The sequence below is a fragment of the Macrobrachium nipponense genome, chromosome 3 (genome assembly GCF_015104395.2).
Source record: "Macrobrachium nipponense isolate FS-2020 chromosome 3, ASM1510439v2, whole genome shotgun sequence".
In the NCBI taxonomy this organism is placed as follows: domain Eukaryota; kingdom Metazoa; phylum Arthropoda; class Malacostraca; order Decapoda; family Palaemonidae; genus Macrobrachium; species Macrobrachium nipponense.
In genome coordinates this window covers 76,637,463-76,658,514 of record NC_087202.1, presented here as the reverse complement: position 1 = coordinate 76,658,514, position 21,052 = coordinate 76,637,463, and the positions used below count along the sequence as shown (strand labels likewise).

The 21,052-nt window shown below is 30.7% G+C and overlaps 1 protein-coding gene across 2 annotated transcripts; it reads right to left on the bottom strand.

Moving 5' to 3' along the window:
* Positions 1 to 825: 825 nt before the first annotated feature.
* Positions 826 to 12,636, bottom strand: LOC135221822 (uncharacterized). 2 transcript variants are annotated; one of them, XM_064259720.1, is made up of 6 exons: positions 12,504 to 12,636; positions 9,754 to 9,952; positions 9,172 to 9,277; positions 8,185 to 8,801; positions 3,491 to 3,635; positions 826 to 1,762 (listed from the first exon to the last, which is right to left on the bottom strand). In XM_064259720.1, exons 2-6 carry the CDS (start codon positions 9,927 to 9,929, stop codon positions 1,268 to 1,270), a joined length of 1,539 nt encoding a protein of 512 aa, XP_064115790.1. In that variant the 5' UTR covers positions 9,930 to 9,952; positions 12,504 to 12,636; the 3' UTR covers positions 826 to 1,267. The 2 variants fall into 2 exon arrangements, with proteins under 2 accessions (XP_064115790.1, XP_064115791.1); XM_064259721.1 differs by lacking the exon at positions 12,504 to 12,636 and adding an exon at positions 12,381 to 12,457.
* Between the last annotated feature and the right edge of the window lie 8,416 nt (positions 12,637 to 21,052).

Below are 21,052 nucleotides of genomic sequence, written 5' to 3'. Positions count from 1 at the left end.
TGATTCTTTATCCCTGACATATGCTCTTCCTTTCTTTAATAGGAGTTTTGCTTCCTTAGGGACAGAACGGTTCTCGTTTAAATCCTCAATCCCCCCTTTCTTCTTCTTCTTCTTTTGGGGCTTAGTAAAGGAAAAAGGATGCACGTCCCATTCACCTGTGCATAATAGAGAAGTTGAAATGAAACAACACTCATGTAATCTACAGTGTACTTTCTCACTTATATCCGTCTCCGCCTTTGGACGGTCTTATCCATTGCTGAAGCTGCAGGATGTTGTGTTTTGATTTCATGTGTTCTGAATCTCTGCCCTTGCTTCATGGGCGCCTGAGCATCCTTTTCGGGTGTCAAATTATATACTTATATGTATCATATATAATATTATATATTATATTTTATTATATATATTATATTCAGTGGAAAATCGATGAAATTTAAGTAAAGCAAGATGCAAAAAAGAAAAAAAAATAAGATACATTGACTTTTCTCCAATATTTCCATATAGTACTGTTCAAGTGAAATCAAACTAAATGTCCAGGTTTTCATTACAGTTCTCCACTGAGTAATACTTGATACCTTAAATTGTGCCGTTTGAGCTGATAAGATTGTACACTGCATTTTGTAATTGAAATATTCTTGTTGGAAATACATTTATATATAAATTTTAAAAATTGTGGGCGATCTGCACTTTCAAGCTTCGATTATTTTTTTTTATCAATTTAAGTACCTAGATTATCTTATGCATATTTCTCCATTTGTTTGTTCACAGGTGGCAGTAGAAATAAAAAATCATAAATAAGAGAGGTCTGGTCATCATGAAACTCTTGAACGTGGGAATGCTGATGTTTATAAAAAAATACAGAATCATTCAGAACGTGAGAAGCAGAATAAAAGACGAATGGTAAAGGACTAAAGCATCAATCAAAATAATTTTACATTTTCAGACTTTCTTCCGAGATTTACATAATATATAAAACACGATATGGGAGATTTGAATTACTGATTCGATACTTTTCATACTTAAACGTCCCGATTTTGCACGTGTGTGGTTCACCTTATTAACATATCTATTAAACTTGGATATATTACATTATCACGATATTTATATTAAATAAAATACAGCTCAAAATACTACCTGAACAAGTTAATCTTTTCGATAGTAGCCTATTCAGTGTCGTAAACATGATGCACCTTATTTTAATTATGTAAAAAAAATATAAATATAATAAGAAAGTTAGTTAGTCTTTTTTTTTGTTTAATCAAGTGCGATGCTATGTTTCCCCGGACAGTGTTGTCACAGTAGTTAAAGTCGAAGACAGTTGCGTTTCAGACGACGACGTCAAAGACGACGACACGAGAGACGATCCTGAGGAACCTGCAGCAGAAGACGACGACATGGGAGCCAAAGACGAAGGAGTCGCAGTAGTAACTTGGGACAAAGACGACGAGGGAGTCAAAGAACTTGGTGTCCCGGACGATGTAGGCGGTGGCAGTGAGGATGATGGAGTCACTGAAGAAAGAGTCAGAGACGGCATAGCACCACCTGGTGCAGACGACGTCTCCGAAGATGGCGTCGATGTGGCCCTCAGGAGATTGGGCAGCGTCTGTAGAGGCGAAATTGGCACACGATAGTGGTATCTCGTCTGATTGTTTACAGAGCTGCTGCTGTTGTGCGATGGAAGTAACTGTGCCATGCAGATGCTCTGTCCGCCGTCGTCGAGGAATTCCACGAAGATTTTGTCCACGGGATACCCTTCCACAGAGACCTTAAAAATAAAATTATCCATGATTGGCACCTTATTTACAAGCTCATTTTACTTCAATTTTTTTCTTCTGTCTATGACAGGAGTATAAACTATCCTTGGCAATAAAGCTTTACTAAAGGGACAGAATTGGTACTTGGTTTTAGGTACTTGACAATAATGGATGTTACCTGTGATGTCGACCTTTCCGTTTTGCAGCTTTTTAAAGAAAAAAAATATTATCCATGTTTGGCACCTTATTTACAAGCTCATTTTACTTCAATTTTTTTTCTTCCGTCTATGACATGAGGATAAACTATCCAATTGCAAAAGGCTTGGCTAAAGGACAGAATTTGGTACTTTGTTCTCAGTATTTGCTTAAAAGAAAAATAATTATCCATGTTTGGTACCTTATTTACTAGCTCATTTTACTTCATTTTTTTTCTTTCGTGTGTGACATGAGGCTAAACTATCCATTTGCAAAAAGCTTGGCTAAAGGACAGAATGGGTACTTAGTTTGGAAGTATTTGACAATAATGGTGTTAGCCTTGACGCTGACCTTCCTGTTTTGCAGCTTTTAAAAAATGATATGGCCTAAAGCTATCAGAATGGTAATTTTACAACATCAGGCATGGTTTATTGTTTGTCAAGGTTTTTTTTTACAGAGGTGATGAGAGTGTCACGATTGAGATGGTATGGGCATGTGCTGAGGATGGATGACAAGGAGGGAGTGAAGAGGGCTTAGGAAGAACCTGTTAGAGGAAGAAGATCGAGAGGGAGACAGAGAATGAGATGGCGAGATAAAGTGAAGGAAGATATGGAGAGAAGAGGTTTGGTGGAGGATGGTGCCTTTGATAGAAGGCAGTGGAGGAGGAGAAGGCGCATCAGGCGACCAACCCCTTAATGTAGGGGTGACGGTGGGGTAAAAAAGCAGCAGCAGCTGTCAGAATGGTGATTTTGATTGAAAGGCATTCTGGTCGACAGCTGATGGCAATACTAGTATCGGATATTTTCCAACTGCTCTAATATATCTTTTAATGCTTACTCTCTCCCGATGCCTTTACCTATTAAGCATAACTGCTTAAAGTTCTGGTTTCCTTTTACCTAAGAAATGGTAAATGAGAAATAACTATCGTCGGGGGGGGTATAGTATTACAGTGCATCAGCAACACATTCTGTTAAGGTACTTGGTGTAAAACATGGCACTAAGCCTCCCAATACCATTACTAACTGAAGACAAGTCTTCCTAGCAGTGTCCTGGATGTTGTTAAGTCAAGTGTTCAAAAGAGGACTTATACCTTGTTACCAGGTCATGACCTTTTCAACATTTTTCAAAAATAAGATTTTATTTGGAGAAATACGAGAAGGGCCAAGAGCTAAATTGTTAATCCTTTTTTGTACTTATACAACAGTGAAGTGTAAATAAAAGATACCACAGTGAAGTGTAAATGAGGCAGATAGTCAGTATTGCTGGATTGAAGTAGATAAGTTGCCAGGAGTCATTAAGTAACATGTAAACTCCACGATCAGTAATGCCTTAAGAGGGCAAGGCAGTAGTAGTCTGGTACAAGTCTGTATCCACATAAAAATGGTAAATGACGTAGTATTTCAAAATGACATGATTTTTCGTCAAAACTTCACCCAAGAAAGATTTTGTTGACTGTTCCTGTTGAATTTTGTGAGCTTGTTGTGCAGATCTAAAGTTGGGAACAAAATTTTGAAATACACCTAGAACAACAGTATGGCACTAACCTCGAAACTGTCTGCATCAATGTGTTCCTTGGAGGGAATAGGCCAGTGCGCTACGAAACAATTGGGAGAAGACTCCTTGGCCAGCACCACCTGTTCCACGCCACGGATCCCTCTCATTAACAGCTTGATAGAGTTGCCCGGTACCCTACAAAAAATATATATCATGAAGAAATATGCTGCTATAGTAAAGCTGCTTTTAGCCATGTTACTCTTGAAGCAATTAAGAGTTCAATATATTTGTACTGAATCGTAGGTTATATATTATATACAAAAATTAATAGTCACCTAGCCACCAAGTTTTTACAGTGCCAGCTTAAAACTATGGCAGTGTCAGGAAAACATACTCACTCATACAAAAGCAACTGTAGAAATATAATTATATATATAATATATATATATCTATTATATGTATATATATTATTATTATAATTATATTCTATATAATTATATCATTATATATATTATATAATATAGAAGTATATATATAATTATATATTACATATTACTATCTATATATATTATTATTTAATATATATATTATTATGTATATCTATATTATATATATTATTATATACTATATATTCAGGTATTATTATATAATTAGATATATATATTATTATATATATATATTATTATATATACTATATTATTAATATAGATTATTATATATATATATTACTATATATTATGTACATATATATATATATATATTATATTATATTATATATAGTAATAATAATATAGTATTATATATATATATATATATATATTATATATATTATAATATTATATATATATATTTATATATATTATATATATATTATTATAATATATATATATTATATAGATTATATAATATATCTAATTATAATATTATTATAATTATAATATATATATAATTATATAGATAATTATCTATATATATAATATTATAATTATATATAATATAATATATATATATAATTATATTATCTTGTTTATATAATATAATATATATTATTATATATATATATATTAATATTATATATAATATATTATATTATTATATATATATATATATTATATATATATCATATTATTATATATCATTATTAATATATATATATAATATATATTGATAATATATATATATATACCATATATTATATATATATATATAAATATATTATATATATATATATCTATATATTATATATATATATAATATATATATATAGATTAGTTAATCATATAATATATATATAATATTATATAGTATATTATTATAATAATATATATATTAAATATAATATACATATATATATAAATATACTATAACAATATATATCTAATATATATAGACATAAATACTTAAATAATATATAATAATAATAATTATAATATATATTATATTAAATAATAATAATATTATCAAAGTATTATATATATAATAATATATATATATTAATACTAATAAAATAATTATATAATCTAATATATATAATATATAATATATATTATATATAATATATATATAATATAATATAATATTATAATATATATATATTATATAATATATAGGACAATATTAATAGAGATTATAATATATAATATAATACTATATATATATCTATATATATAAGATTATATAATATATAATATATATATATATAATTATATAATATATAATAAATTATAATTAATATAATAATTCTATATGATAATATTGTACTATAGATAATATATAATATATATATAATATATAATATAGATAATTATATATATATATATAAATAATATATAATAATATATACTATAATAGATAAGATATATATAATAATATATAATTATTTATATATATATATAATATTTATAACTTATTAATATATAATATTATAGATAAGATATATCGTTATATATATATATAATATATATTATATATAATATATATATAATTATATAATATCTATTATATATATATATTGTTATATATATATAAATATTATTATATTTATTATTTATATTATATTATATATTATATAATATTTATATATATTATTATATATTATTATTATATATATTATATATATATATATTATATATATTAATATTATTATATATATAAAAAATATGTAAAATATTATCTAAATATATTATAATATACATATTATTATTTATTATATATATATATTAATCTAATATAATATTATATATATTATATTATTATATATATATTATAATATGCATATATGATTATAATTATATATATATATATATATAGATTTACTATATATTATAAGTAATATCTATATAATTATATATTATTATATTATATATATATATATAGATTCTTATATATATAATCATTTATATTATATATATAATATTTTATATACTATATATATATTTATATATTATATATATTATATATTATATATATGATATATATAATATATTCAATATATATAGATATATATATATATAATAATATATATATATATATATAATATATTAATATCCTATTATATATATAATTATATATTATATATAGGTATATATATTACATATATATTATAGTATATAAGATATTATATATATGTTATCATATAATAATAGATATAATATTTATTATTATATATTATATATTATATATTATAGATTATACATATATAGAATTAATATATAGATATAACTAGAATATTATTATATCTATTATATATATAACGATTATATATATTATATCTCTATTATATATTATATTATATTATATATATATTATATATTATATATAGATATATATATATTATTATATAGATATATATGATTATTATATATCAATAATATATATATTCTTATATATAATATTATATATATAGATATTATTATATATATATAATAATATATTATATATATATAGATATTTATTATTATTAATTATATATATAATTATATATATATTATAATAATATATTATATACTATTATATATATATATATATATATAATATATTATATTTATATATAATATAATATTATTAATATATTATTATTATATATCTATTATATATATATTATATATATATATATATATATATAATTATATATCTATTATATATATATATATTATATATATAAAATATTAATATATCCTATATATTAATTATATATATATTATATATTATATATATTACATATATATCTTATATATATATATATTATTATATATTATATATATATTATCATAGTATAGAAGATCTATAAGATAATATTATATATACTTATATATATAATATAATATATTATATATATTCAATATATATTAAAGATATCTATTTATATATATATTATAATATAATATATATATATAGATATATATATATATATTAATATATATAATATTTATTTAATATAATATAAATTATTATATATATATATTTATTATATTATAGTAATATTATATAATATATTAAAATATATATATATTATATATATATTATATATATATATATATATTATATAATATAATATATATATATTATATTTATATATTATTATATATAATATTATATATTATAATTTTTTATAATATCATAATATATATTTATATATATTCTATATGATATTATATTATATATATGATATTATCTATTATATATATCTATTTTATATATATATATTATCTATATATATATAATATATATAATATATATAGATATTAATTATTAATATTATATTATTAAATATTATATATATTATTATATATAATTATTATATATATATTTATATAAATATATTTATATATATTAGATCTAATTATATATATATTATTATATTATTATATATATATATATATATTACTATACTATTATATATATTCTATATTTATATATATATTATATAATATATTAATTATATTATATATTATAGATATTATATATTATATTTATATATTATATTATAATATAATATATATATATTAGTATATATATTATTATTAAGTATATAAATACGATTATATCATATATATTATATATATATTATATACTATAATTATATATATATTATATATTATTAATTATATATATTATATCTATATCTCTATTCTCTTATATTATATATATATTATATATATATTACTATATTATATTAGTCTATTTTATATATATATTATATATATATTATATATATATTAATATTATACTATTGTAATATATACTAGTTATATTAGATATATTAATAATATATTATATAATTATATATATATATTAATTAGTATTTTAAATTGTAGATATTATATATCTAATATATATTATCTATAATATATATATATTAATATATATTATATTATATCTATATTATATATATATTATATATATATTATATATATATTATATATATATATTATCATATACTTAATAATATATATTATATCATCGCGAATATCTTTATATATAGTTATCTATATATTATATTATATAATATCTAATTATATATATCTATATATCTTATTATATATATATTTTTTTTTTCCATGGCCACTCAATAGTTAAATCGTACCTTAGGTAAATGCCAGCAATTTTAAATGCCAGCAATTTTGTAATTTTGGATTTTAATAAAAAAAAATCGTGCAAGCGAGTTTGTCAATGGAAAAAAAATCATAAGAACGAATTAGAAAAAAATAAATTAAAATTTATGTTTATCATAAGGGTTACTTACCCATTTTCGAGAAAGGAAGGGGAAGCAGAAACGCTTGTCGCTTCACTTTGGAGGTTCTGGCCTTTAACATTAACACCGTTATCGGTTCTGTGAGCAGGGTTACTTTGACACCCATCTCCATTAAGCTGGGCCTTCGGGAGATAATTCACGCCCAAGTTATGCCAAACAAGCGATCCACTACGTGGCGTTGATAGGGAAGAGCTGTTCGGCTGGTTGTAGGCAATCACAGCCAGATCTGGAGATGGGAGAATTGCATTTTCATACACAAGAACAGGAGATACCATATCTCCAATTGAGCGTGTATTATCAATGGGTGGAGACTCCACAGTGATCTTGATGGCTGCTTGTACTTGGGGATTTTCTCGCGAGTGATCCTCGATTGGAGAGCTGGTCACTCTTGGACAGCTGCTCATCATCTCAGGGGTGGAGCTTCGACCAAGAACAGGCTGGAGCCTGTAAGTTTCCGGTTCATTAGAAAGGCTGTTGTGGACTATTGAGGAAACCTGACTCTCGTCTTCGGTTGTAGGTTTGTTCGCAGCGAGGACGGAGCCACGTCCTTCATTTTTGTCAACGTGTACAACGAACCTCAAGCGCATAGGGCCATTTACCAACTGCAGCTGAAAACATGTAGTTGGGTATATATGAAAAGTGTTCAAGCACAATTAAGGCGTTCATAATATTAAGGGTCTCCAGGGGCTGATTAGAAAAAAAAATTGTGAGAAAAACGAGTTTGTAAATTGGCATTTTTAAACACGCATTTCATCACATTTGTTACATAATGGGATTTTCGACCACTTTGGAGTCTATATACGCATTTCAATGGGTAAAGTAGGATATTTTTGGAAGACTTTGGAGCAAAAAAAAAAATGGAACTTGGAGCTCTGGGGACCCTTAATATTGTGAACGCCTTATAAGTATTCATGTGTGACAAGGACTATGATCAAATTTTGCTTAGATTCAAAACAGAAAATTTACGATTGCCAATACCATCCTTCGTAGGGCGCAACTGTATGATGGGAGGGAATTTGTTATATCAGAGTATCTCGGTGGTGGAGTCAAGTATCTGTTGAAAGCAGGAGCTGCATCGAACCTTCTGCATTTGACCAAGTTGGCATCACCACCAAAATCAAGGGGAAAAGAGTAAGATACATTAACTGGCTACAGTAAATTTTGAAGACCTTCCAGAAATAAATATATCCTCAAATAGAGCAATTTAGAAATAAGTATATCCTCAAACAGAGCAATCTAGAAATAAGTATATCTTCAAACAGAGCAATCTAGAAATAAGTATATCCTCAAACAGAGCAATCTAGAAATAAGCATATCTTCAAACAGAGCAATCTAGAAATAAGTATATCATCAATCAGAGCAATCTAGAAATAAGTATATCTTCAAACAGAGCAATCTAGAAATAAGTATATCTTCTAACAGAGCAATCTAGAAATAAGTATATCTTCTAACAGAACAATCTAGAATTAAGTATATCCTCAAACAGAGCAATCTAGAAATAAGTATATCCTCAAACAGAGCAATTTTCTCTTGACCTCTGCAAAAGCACTAGAGACTTACCCCTGCTCTCTGACCTGATTATCGGTAATACACCTGAGCAGTTGCCCTATGTGGAAATGGAGTCCACAGACGTGGCAGCAGAGACACACGTAGGCTAAGAGTGCCACTGACATGATTGTCATAACAATTCCTGTTATTAAAGGATCTTCAATATTTGTGATGCCAAATGCCCCCATCCTTTCGTGTATTACCAGCCACCCTGAAGAATATATAAGTAATATAATGGAAGAGAGCTGTAGTAGTCGAATAAATTGTCTTATGACTATATGTAATATTATGAATAAAACATTTATACGATTATTTAAGCCATAACATTTACAAAAGCCATATCATCTTTTCCGTCCAAATCTACTGATCCGAAGCTGTAGATTAGTCATTCAATTGCGGCAATGTCACTAATATTTTCCTCGATATTATAAGCACTCGAGATTTTCAACTTAATATTTCGGGAACATTTCAGAACAGACAGTAATAAAGAGAATAATTAAACCCCTTAATCAGTAAGTTCCTTACTGATAATGGCAGCATTGCAATGTCATTCTGAAACATGATGTGGAACAAGAAACCTTAGTGCAGCAGATTAAGATTGTTGCTGCATCAGTCTCAGCTGTCTTCAGACAGTTAAAACAAAAAAAAGGGTTATCTAAACATTCAACCTCTGGTAAACAGCGTATTTTGAACAAGAATTTTTGTATACAGGCAATTGTATAATTCAACTTAAAATTAAAGTATCACTGGAGAACTCTTACATCGTAACATCGTTTTACTGGAAATGGTCGAGTAATATATTAATTTAAAGAGAGAGAGAGAGAGAGAGAGAGAGAGAGAGAGAGAGAGAGAGAGAGAGAGAGAGAGAGAGAGCTTAAAATAAGACAAATCAAATCGCAGTAAACTACTGTACTGCACTGGCCACAGAAAGAAAACTACTAAACATAACATTTTATAGTCTTAAAACACTCTCTTGCGCATAAAATGGTTATTAGAATATCTGGCTGGCGGTATTCCTTCCTCGTTTCCCCGCAGTAGGAAGAAGAAAGAAAAAAAAATCATACCCTTAGAAACACCCAAAACAACCCGAACCAGGCTATTCATGAAAACTATTTACCGGCAGGTAAAAAAAGCACCTGCCAGACGGGCGAAATTAAGAAACGATAAGAGACCACGAAACTTCAACTCAGAAGATGTGCAAAGACCCGTTGGATAGTTATCAGGGCTGTTTCTATTACCTTGAACTTTTGGAGAATGAATTTGGTTTTTCTCCTGTTAAAGAAGAAATAGCAACTGAACAGGAAAACGATTTTGTGGGAATACCCTTCGGGGAATGTATAGAGAAATATAAAATCAGCTAAGGATTAAGTAAATGTTAATATTTTTATTCCAATTTTTAAGTGTCAAAAATTTATTGCTTGGATTAAGTAAAAGTTAACAGTTTTATCTTAATTTTTAAGTGTCATGAAAATTAATTGGTTGGATTAAGTAAATGTTAACATTTTTATCTTAATTTCTAACAGTCATGAAAATTTATTGGTTGGATTAAGTAATGTAAAAATTTTCATCTTCATTTTTAACAGTCAAAAATTTATTGGTTGTATTAAGTAAATGTTAAAATTTTTATCTTAACTTTTAACAGCGTGCGTCATAAATATTTATTGGTTTGTGTAGTTGTACGAAAATGCCCTCTCATTTATGCTTAAATAGTTATTTCCATAGACCAAAAGTTTTTATTTAAAGTAAATAATAGTAACACTGACACCAAGAGTTATTCTCTTTGTCTGAAATTTAGGCTGTCAAGCCAAACACTGGGGAACTCTCGGCCATTCAGGTCTTGAGACAGTGAAAAGAGGGAGTTGGAGTGGTTGGGGAGCAAGATAAAAGAAATCCAGAAAATAAAACACAACGATTTTAGAGTGGAACAGAGAAAGAAACCCCACAGCTGCACTAAAAATAATAAAGAAAGACAGAACGAATGGAGGTTAGGCAAAAGGCTAAAAAAGTAGGTGAAACTGACGATGGTAACCCCTTTTACTTATTATTCCTACTGTACATCACGTTATACACTGACAGTACTCCCTTCGGGTAATTCTAAAGAATAACTCCGCACAGACGGCAAGGAACGTAACCGCGAATACGACATCCACTAGGGATTGGGGCGTCCAATGTATTTCGCCGTGTTTAGTATTGGCCCCTGGCGGTTAATTACAGTCGACCGCCCAAAAATAACGGCAAATTCTTAATAAGCAACCCGAATACTATAGGAAACTGTAATTTCCAAAGAAATACCCGACGCGGAGTTATTATTAAGATTTACCATCTCATTTTCGATCTTATCTGCTATATTCCGAATGTTTTGACAACACGTGTAGTAATTAGCGTATAAATGATATCTTACAGGAACGACCCTTTTTTTTTTTAGTTTGATGCTCCTCGCTTAGAAATTGTCACAACCTAATTAGATTTGCTGTACCACAAACCTTGCCTCCCCAATTTAGTAAATACGCGGTTAACTTAAGAATAACTTAACTCTTGGCGTTGGACATACGTTTGATTCTAGGGCATTTACCGTAAATCTATGTGTATGGAGCTAGAATCGTATTCACAAAAAATCGGTTTAGGAACTTGCAACATACCTTTGAAATATGGTGGAGCGGCAGAACAACACAAAGAAGTCTGTCATGCATAGAGAGTAAGTAAACAAATAAATTCCATAAACAGTAACTGACATTGTTTAAAACAAGCGTAGAATAACTCACCAAGTTTTCTTGACACCAGGCTTAGTGAACTACTATGTTCTCCCTGTTTCAAACGACTAACTAACTGGCCTGTACCCAATGCTAAGTATTTCTTTTAACTTTGGGTTCCTCTCATGCCATAGATTCAGGTCATTGTTTGTAAACAAAGTGTTGTCGAAGGATTTAAAACGAGTATTTTGTATGGTTCCAGCAGCTGTTGTTAGTTGTGTCACCTAATTGCTTTAAACACACGCAATTAGACGTTCTGCTATTGATTTTATATTCATCAAGTGCACGGTGAAATCCACAACTCGTTCTAATTTCGAGTAAATAAAAATAAAGAAAAAGTATTGACAACTAAAGGGAAGATTTGCCATAATCGTTTTCGTCCTTCACCTTCAATTGTTATAATCATTTCCTCCCGACAGTCCTGTTTGCCTGCGGTGGCCGCAATATTTTGCTTTAATTCTTGAATAGATAAAATGCATAACCTACCTATCGCTGCAGTCTTGATTAACGAGCAGCGTTTCGAAAATACCTGGCCAACGAGAGTGATGAATCTGAAACCGATATGCCTGGCTGCGTGTGAGAAGTGACTATATTCAATTTTAGTAACGATCTTCATACAAAATTTTTGCCGTGATATGAAATATATACTTACATACATGAATATCCGCAAGAGAACAGGGTGATATGCTTTTTAGTGGGTATGTTTCCCACCCATGGGCACATCACTGCCAAGTGTTTGTGGGAAAGAGAGAGAGCGTGTGTGTGTCTGTGTGTGAACATTCATGAAAATACGATAGCTTCAACCTCTTATTGCTGAGCTGCTCTCAGTCGAGGTAGTTTTAGCATAAAATCATCAGATGAAAATCATTGTAAATCATGTTACGAAGAATTATCGCTTGTCACATGGAAAATGAATTTGTTCATTATTCCTGCATAGTCCTGAGTGTGTTAGTGATGTATAAGATTCGGAAATTATAAGCAGTGGCGTACAGTGAGGGGGAAGGTTGGATCCGGTTGTCTTTCATTCGACCGTGCTCCGTTTTCTTCACACCTGCTAATCCTGTGCTCCGTTTTCTTCTCGCCTGCTAACCCTGATCCCACTTTCTCACAAGACTAAGTTTTTGCACCTTCAAGGTCCTAAAATAACAAATCCTTTACTTATGAATTGTTTTGACGGATTTTTAAAATATACTAAACACTTTAAATAAAATGAAAAGTATAGATAATAACATGAAAAGGTATGCACACATACTTGAGGGAAATGACTTTAAAAGGCTGTTAATTAGGTGATTTTGCCGTACAGAAAATTGAACACTAGTGAAATTAATATTTAAAAACTTATGTTGATGCAGTCATAATTTTCACCAGAAATTATTATAATAACAGTAATGAGAAACTGAGGCACTAATGACCAAGAGAAACTAAGCGAATGGTAAAAAATTCTAAAGTTTTAATGAAAATGTAAACACTTGTCGGTCTTACGCTTTCAGGAGACTCATGCAGTTTTGGAGAATAGTTTAAGAATATATACTTTCGATTAGATAAGAGTTGATGTCATACCTGGAGCGTAGTTTCTCGTTGGACGAGTGGTTTCCGCGCTCGGCTACCAATCCGGTGGTCCGAAGTTCGATTCTCGGCTCGGCCAATGCGGAATCAGAGGAATTTATTTCTGGCGATGGAAATTCATTTCTCGATATAATGTGGTTCGGATCCCACAATAAGTTGTAGGTCCCGTTGCTAGGTAACTAATTGGTTCCTAGCCACGTAAAAATACCTAATCATTCGGGTCAGCCCTAGAAGAGTTGTTAATCAGCTCAGTGGTCGGGTAAAACTAAGATATACTTAAGTTAACCTCGAGCGTACTTAATTTATAACTCGGGCCGTCATCCCGATGTCAACGATTTCTGGTACTCATTCCGAGCAGATGCTTGCACTAGGAGCTTGGGTCTTTGATTCAGGGCAGAGATGCAACTCCCTTAATGTCTGTCAATGACTCAAATAAGTGAATGTTTGCGGGTGACAAAGCACAGAGAGACATAAGTTGCAAAATCTCAGGGAGGCTCTTTTATGTCATGTTTCGAAAACCAAAAATGAGTAATTTTATAGAAACAAGTCTGCAATTACGGTAGTGGCACAGAAACATCTATAGAGAAAGTGATAGCATCCCTTGAACGCTGATTTTTTCGTTATCTCAGCTGTGCATGACTCGATGATTATTCCCCTGACAAAAGATAACATAAGGAAATGTCTTCAGAAGTCATTACCTTCGATCGCGTTCAAGTTAGAGCGCTATCCGACCTTTGAGAATCAGTGAAGCAAATACTACTTATTATTGTTTAATTCATATTTAATTATGATGAAGTGGGTTGAGATCGTCGAGAACCCTCTTAAACTGAGCAAGGAGTCTCATCTCATTATCATTCATTTTGATAATTGCGTGTATATCATGTCCTTGTTGTAGGAAGTGATGGGACAGTATATTTTCTGTTAGTGGGAGGATTAATTAGCATAGCCCATTTAATGTTTATTCAGTGATATGCAAGGGTTTGTGTTGTAATTTAGTTAAGAGAATATCCTTTTGATAGCTCTTTGTTCTAGATGAGGTGTTTATATAGATTTTATAGTCTATTGTTCGTGTGGATTTCTACAAACACCCACACGAGTACTACAACATAAAAATGGTGAGGTTGCCATTTCCAGATTTGATATGTCATTATGTTCTGTTAGCGTTCTCTGTAAGCGAAGTAGGCTTTCATTTCATAAAATGACCATTTATAATGATGTCGTGAATCGCATTACCATAATACATTTTTATGATCAGAAGTAAGGAGAAAGTTAATCAAATATAAATTTTAATGATGGCATACTCATCCGCGATCTGAATTTTAGACTTACGATAGTAACATCTCCCTTCAAATTTACGATAGTAACATCTCCCTACAAAAATTTGAAGAGAGTACGTATTCATCCGTTTTATTCATGTGTATGTTTGTCTACGAGATATTAAAATAAAAATTTATTTTAAGAAATTGAATTTCGTGGGCGGTTGGGCTTTAGACAAAGGAAAAGATTATTAGATTCTGAGATGAAGCCATAGCACATTCGGAGGTATGGTATCTCCTAGTGTGTATCAGTTATGGCGTTCTCCCACATACGAATTAGGGTTTCGGGAAGTCTGTTTTTGTTTTATGATTAGATGCAATTCCATTTACATTTAGTGTCGGTTCATTATGGATTTCCTAAGTTAGTCATTTCATTGTTTTAGCTCTGAAATACTCGACACTGAAACTGTCACCTATTTTAACCTGGTTGCAAATATGTAAATTTAAACATTTTGCTGTTCGTAATCGATATTATTTGTTGATGTAACGATTTTTTTTTCGTCTTCAATTAGATTTGCTTTTATCATTTTTTTTAGGCGTCTGCCTTTGTTTCTTGTATTTTCTCCGAGTCGATTACTTCCATTGAGTTCCTGGGCATTGATGGCCTTTTTTGTTAAGGAATTTCTCTCTCTCTCTCTCTCTCTCTCTCTCTCTCTCTCTCTCTCTCTCTCTCTCTCTCTCTGTCAGACCTACCAATGAAATGAACGAAATTAACGTTAATAACTGCAAATGTATTTTTGATTGATATTTTCCAAGTTCCGCACTGCATTAATACTTTTTTACTCCCTTACTGATTCATATCAGAATCTAATTAAGACCGGAATGGACTTGGGAAGAGAATATTTTGGAAAGGTAATTCTTCCAAACTCCTCCCGCGTTTTTTTAAATTATACATGTGTGTTTATTGACATGTGTATGTATATACGTAAGTGTGTATTTAATCATTTAGATACAGATACAGCTAAATAGTTTTATTACAGACACAGCTAATATTCAAAACATGCGATTTTATGCAAGGTGGTAAGGCCCACTCGAATATTTGACTAGCAGAAGCAGAAAGCCAATATTTTAACCCTTTTCCTGTTCATTCCTAGATCTCTTTATACTGTCTGTATATATAGTAGAATCTCCCGGTCAGTAGATGGTGGGAAGCGCCTCAGTGGCGTGATCGGTATGGTCTTGGCCGGCCACCTCCATGGCCGCGAGTTCGATTCACGGGCATTCCATGGAGGGGTGAGAGATGTGTATTTCTAGTGATAGAAGTTCATTCTCGACGTGTTTCGGAAGTCACGTAAAGCCGTTGGTCCCGTTGCTGAATAACTACTGGTTCCTTGCAACGTAAAAAACACCATACAAACAAAACAAACAGTGTAAGACCGGTACTCATAGGGTTGTGATAACCACAGTATGTATATTTTGAATGTGTACATTAGTGTGAAATTGAAAATGTAGCATAAACTACGAAAGTACTTGTTCCTAGTGCCCAGTTTCACTCACCTCTCTACCGTGGATTTAAGGATAACTTTCTTAAAAGGCGACGTTGAATTTTCTTTTCTCACTTTTAGTGCATGACCTTGTTTCTTTGTTGAAGTAGGAAGATGTGATTTCGAAGAATCTTTTTATCTGCTGGTGAATCGAGGTGGTATTTACTCGGATGTACTTTGAGTGGAAATATGTTAATATTACGCACAGATTCTTATCCTTCTACTTTCAAAATATTTCTGACGTCCCACTTAGTCTTATACTATCAGTATTACGCCGCCCTCACGCAAAAAATAGATAAATATAAATTAATATAAAAATCCCGTATTGTTAATAGGATTTTTCCTTTATACCACGAGTTGAGTCTCTGGTGTTTGAGCCTGTTGTATCCGGCCTTGTTACAGGATGTAATGAATTCTGAGATTTAATGTTTTTTTTTGTATTACATGTTATTACATTCCATTTTACTGTAACGGTTATGATGACTGTAAGTATTACCTGCTTGCTCGTGATAACACCTCCGTAACTGAAGTAAAATCGCATAGAAATAAATATATCATTCAGGCAAATTGTTGTTATTTTTTTAAATTACATGTTATTACGTTTCATTTTATTATAACGTTTCTGCAGTGATTATTACGACTATAAACCTGACTTGCTTGTTCACAATTAACTTGATTAAAATCATATAGAAAGGACGATATCATTCGGCCAAATTGCCGTTGATTTTCACATTTCATGTTATTCTATTGCGTATGTTTACCGGTTGTCCACCGATTAAATAAACAAGTGTAAACGCGTGGGAAGACGCCTGTTGCTTGAAGCAGCAGCATTTCCGTATATTCAGCAAACGGATCCCTCCTCGCTCCCCTCGACATAGGAAGGAATTAGCAAGGAAAGGCGGAAGTGAACTAATTGCATCATTAGACCGATCTCGTGAGCTAATTCATTTTCTACATTACAACATCTCTTGGTGCGCCTCGGTGGCGTGGTCGGTTATCACCTCGGTGGCCGCGAGTTCGATTCTCGGGTATTTCAGTGAGGTGTGAGAGATTTGTATTTCTGGTGACAGAAGTTCACTCTCGACGTGGTTCGGAAGTAACGTAAAGCCGTTGGTCCCGTTGCTGAATAACCACTGGTTCCATGCAACGTAAAAACACCATACAAACAAACAAAAATGACATCTCTTAGTAATGTGGATTGTATCTGCAGTTTAGGTGGAAACATCTTCAATCATATTTTGTTTTGCACGTGTGATTTAAGCGGAAATGTATTTAATTTCCGTAATCATAAATATCAAATGTTTTATCATCCACAAATCTCCACACATCTCCGCTTTCCCTTCTCAAAGTTTTCATGCAGGTATGACTGGGTCTTGTAACTCTCCTCTGGTACCCACAGGAGCTCAGTCGGCGGTATCATGCACTATTCTCCCGGTGGTTGTGCAAAGGACATGTCCAAGACATCTCAAGTTCCCTTTCTATCTTCATCTCGTTTACATATATAATTTGCGTTTTTTCATCTGACTTTAATATTCCTTTTCAAGATTCATTATTAAATCAACAAAATCTTTTGGATATGTTTTCATGACCGTATAATGGTACAGATCATACTAGACTTAAATTCTGCAACTTTTGATGTTTATTTTGTTCACCAAATTGTAGCTCAAGACGACCATTACTAAATATCATTGTAAAATTATGAAAGTTTCTACCTCATAAATCATTCCTCCTTTTAGTGATATTCCTCCCTTTGCCCTGACCCAGTCCTTATTATTTTTGTTCTTAAGTTTTTTTCTGAGAGCCACCTCACTAGATACACGACGCACTCAATAGAGCAAGCTTTTCAGATCTTTTGGCGTTTTGATGTATAGTTCTTTATTGCCGAAGTTTCTATCCCTGTTCCGTGTTCACTTTTTCTCCACCTGAAATGTCTTGAGTTTTATTGGCTCTTCTCGTCTTTAAGCATATTGTGGGTAACAGTTATATTTGCTCTAGTCACGTGCCTTTTCATACCACAGCCACTGTGATGAGTCTGCATTTTATAGATTCAATCGTTATATATAGATATATACTATATATATTATATATATATAATATCTATATATATATATATAATATAATATATAATAATATATAATATATATATATATGTGTGTGTGTGTGTGTGTGTGTGTGTGTTTGTAGATATGTATATGAGTGTATGTATTATATAGTACTTCAGGATGTGGTATCATGGTTTTGATTATTTATATAATTAATTTAGTAGGATTTCATAACCCAGAGTTTCTCATATATATAATGATGGAAATATGTTTGCTTGAGGTCCAAGCACAGATTTTCAGATATGTTTTAGTGACTGACGAAACTGTTTTCAACTCCGTCGGGCGATCTAAGTCTTTTGTGAAACTGCTCGTGAGTTCTAATCATCATATCTTCAGCTTTGATATGTGTTTGGGTTGAGAGCAGCTCTGCCTTGCCATGTGCTGGTGTAATAATTATTATATCTTAGAAGAAAATTATCTAGAGATGGAATTCATAAACGGCACAAGATGAAATTCATTAAGAAGTCTTCAATGCCTCGCCTATATCAGTTATTCTCAAGTTGTTAATCAATCATTTAGAATGATCTGGTTTATGGCTTCCGTAGGGGGAACCCAAATTTTAGTTTCTTCCTGTATTATTTTCTTTATTTTCTCTACTAAAAAAATGGGATCTCTGGTTAATGTAATAAATTTTCCCGCTGATGATCTTTGTTTACTTCGTCAATGGTACTAAAAAAATGGGATCTCTGGTTAATGTAATAAATTTTCCCACTGATGATCTTTGTTTACTTCGTCAATGGCCTTAGCATAATTTGGAGTTGAGTTTTGCGTCTTTGGCCTTTATTGTATTGACTCTGCGGAAGTAAGACAACCTAACTCTTCTAAATTAACCTGCTTTTACTGGTTATCACAGTGGTTCCTCCAAAGGTCACCCGATTCCGGAAGTTTGGAGAAATGTCGCGAATAAACATTTGCTTTCTGGAATCTGCCCGAGAAAATAACATTTAAGTACTGATGCATCTTGAATGAAACTCTCTCTCTCTCTCTCTCATTTATTATTTCTCAGCATTGAGAATAATACTGATCAGTAACCTTGATATTGACATTCCAATTGAATTAGCTCTCTCTCTCATTTATTATTTCTCAGCATTGAGAATAATATTGGTCAGTAACCTTGATATTGACATTCCAATTGAATTAGCTTTGTGTGTGTGTGTGTGTGTGTGTCTCCTTCTCACACACACAGACACACACACACCTTAATAAATGTTGACATTCCTTAGCTAGTCATTCTACGTCTTTGATTGTAATATTGGCATTCTAGTTGATATGTTCAGTCTCTCTCTCTCTCTTCTCCCCCTCGTCTCTCTCTCCCTCTCCGTCTCTCAGTTTCGTCTCCTCTCTCTCTCTCCACACCCAAGACCACACACACAACACATACACACACACACACACACACACACACACACACACACACACACACACCTCAATATTGACATATCTGTTGAATTAACTAGTCATTCTACGTCCTAACTGTAATATAGCCATGCCAGTTCATATATTTACTCTCTCTCTCTCTCTCTCTCTCTCTCTCCTGAAAAAAGTGCCACCGAAGTCGATGCTGGAATTGCACAGTGGGAGCTCAATGAGGAATCTATAAGCCATAGAAAATACGGTACATTATTTTCCTTTTATCTGAGCCTTTTCCCGAGAGGTTTATTCCCAGAGAATTGACTGTTGGTGATTCTTATTCAGTATCCTTTTAGTGAGAGCCTTATCTGTTTCGATCTTAGCTTATTTGAGTGAAAAGAGGTGCAGCGAAAAAAGACGAAGAATATTGTATATATAATATATGTCAGCTTCTCGGGTGACGGAATATACTTTGTCCCTCTTATTACTTTTACTCAGAATATGCAATTATTCACAATGAACGAGGCAAACCGACCATTACCCGCTAACAAACTTCCACTAAACAGTCAGATAAATAAAGGAATGCATTTAAACGGCCAAGAGAAAATTATAGCATGGAAATAGAAAAATTAAATTAAAAAGATTAACTGCATTAGTGAATTATATGATTACAACAAATTTCAAACCATTTTCGGGTACGGATGTTTAGAAATGTTTGACAGAAAAAAATGAGTTAAAACTAA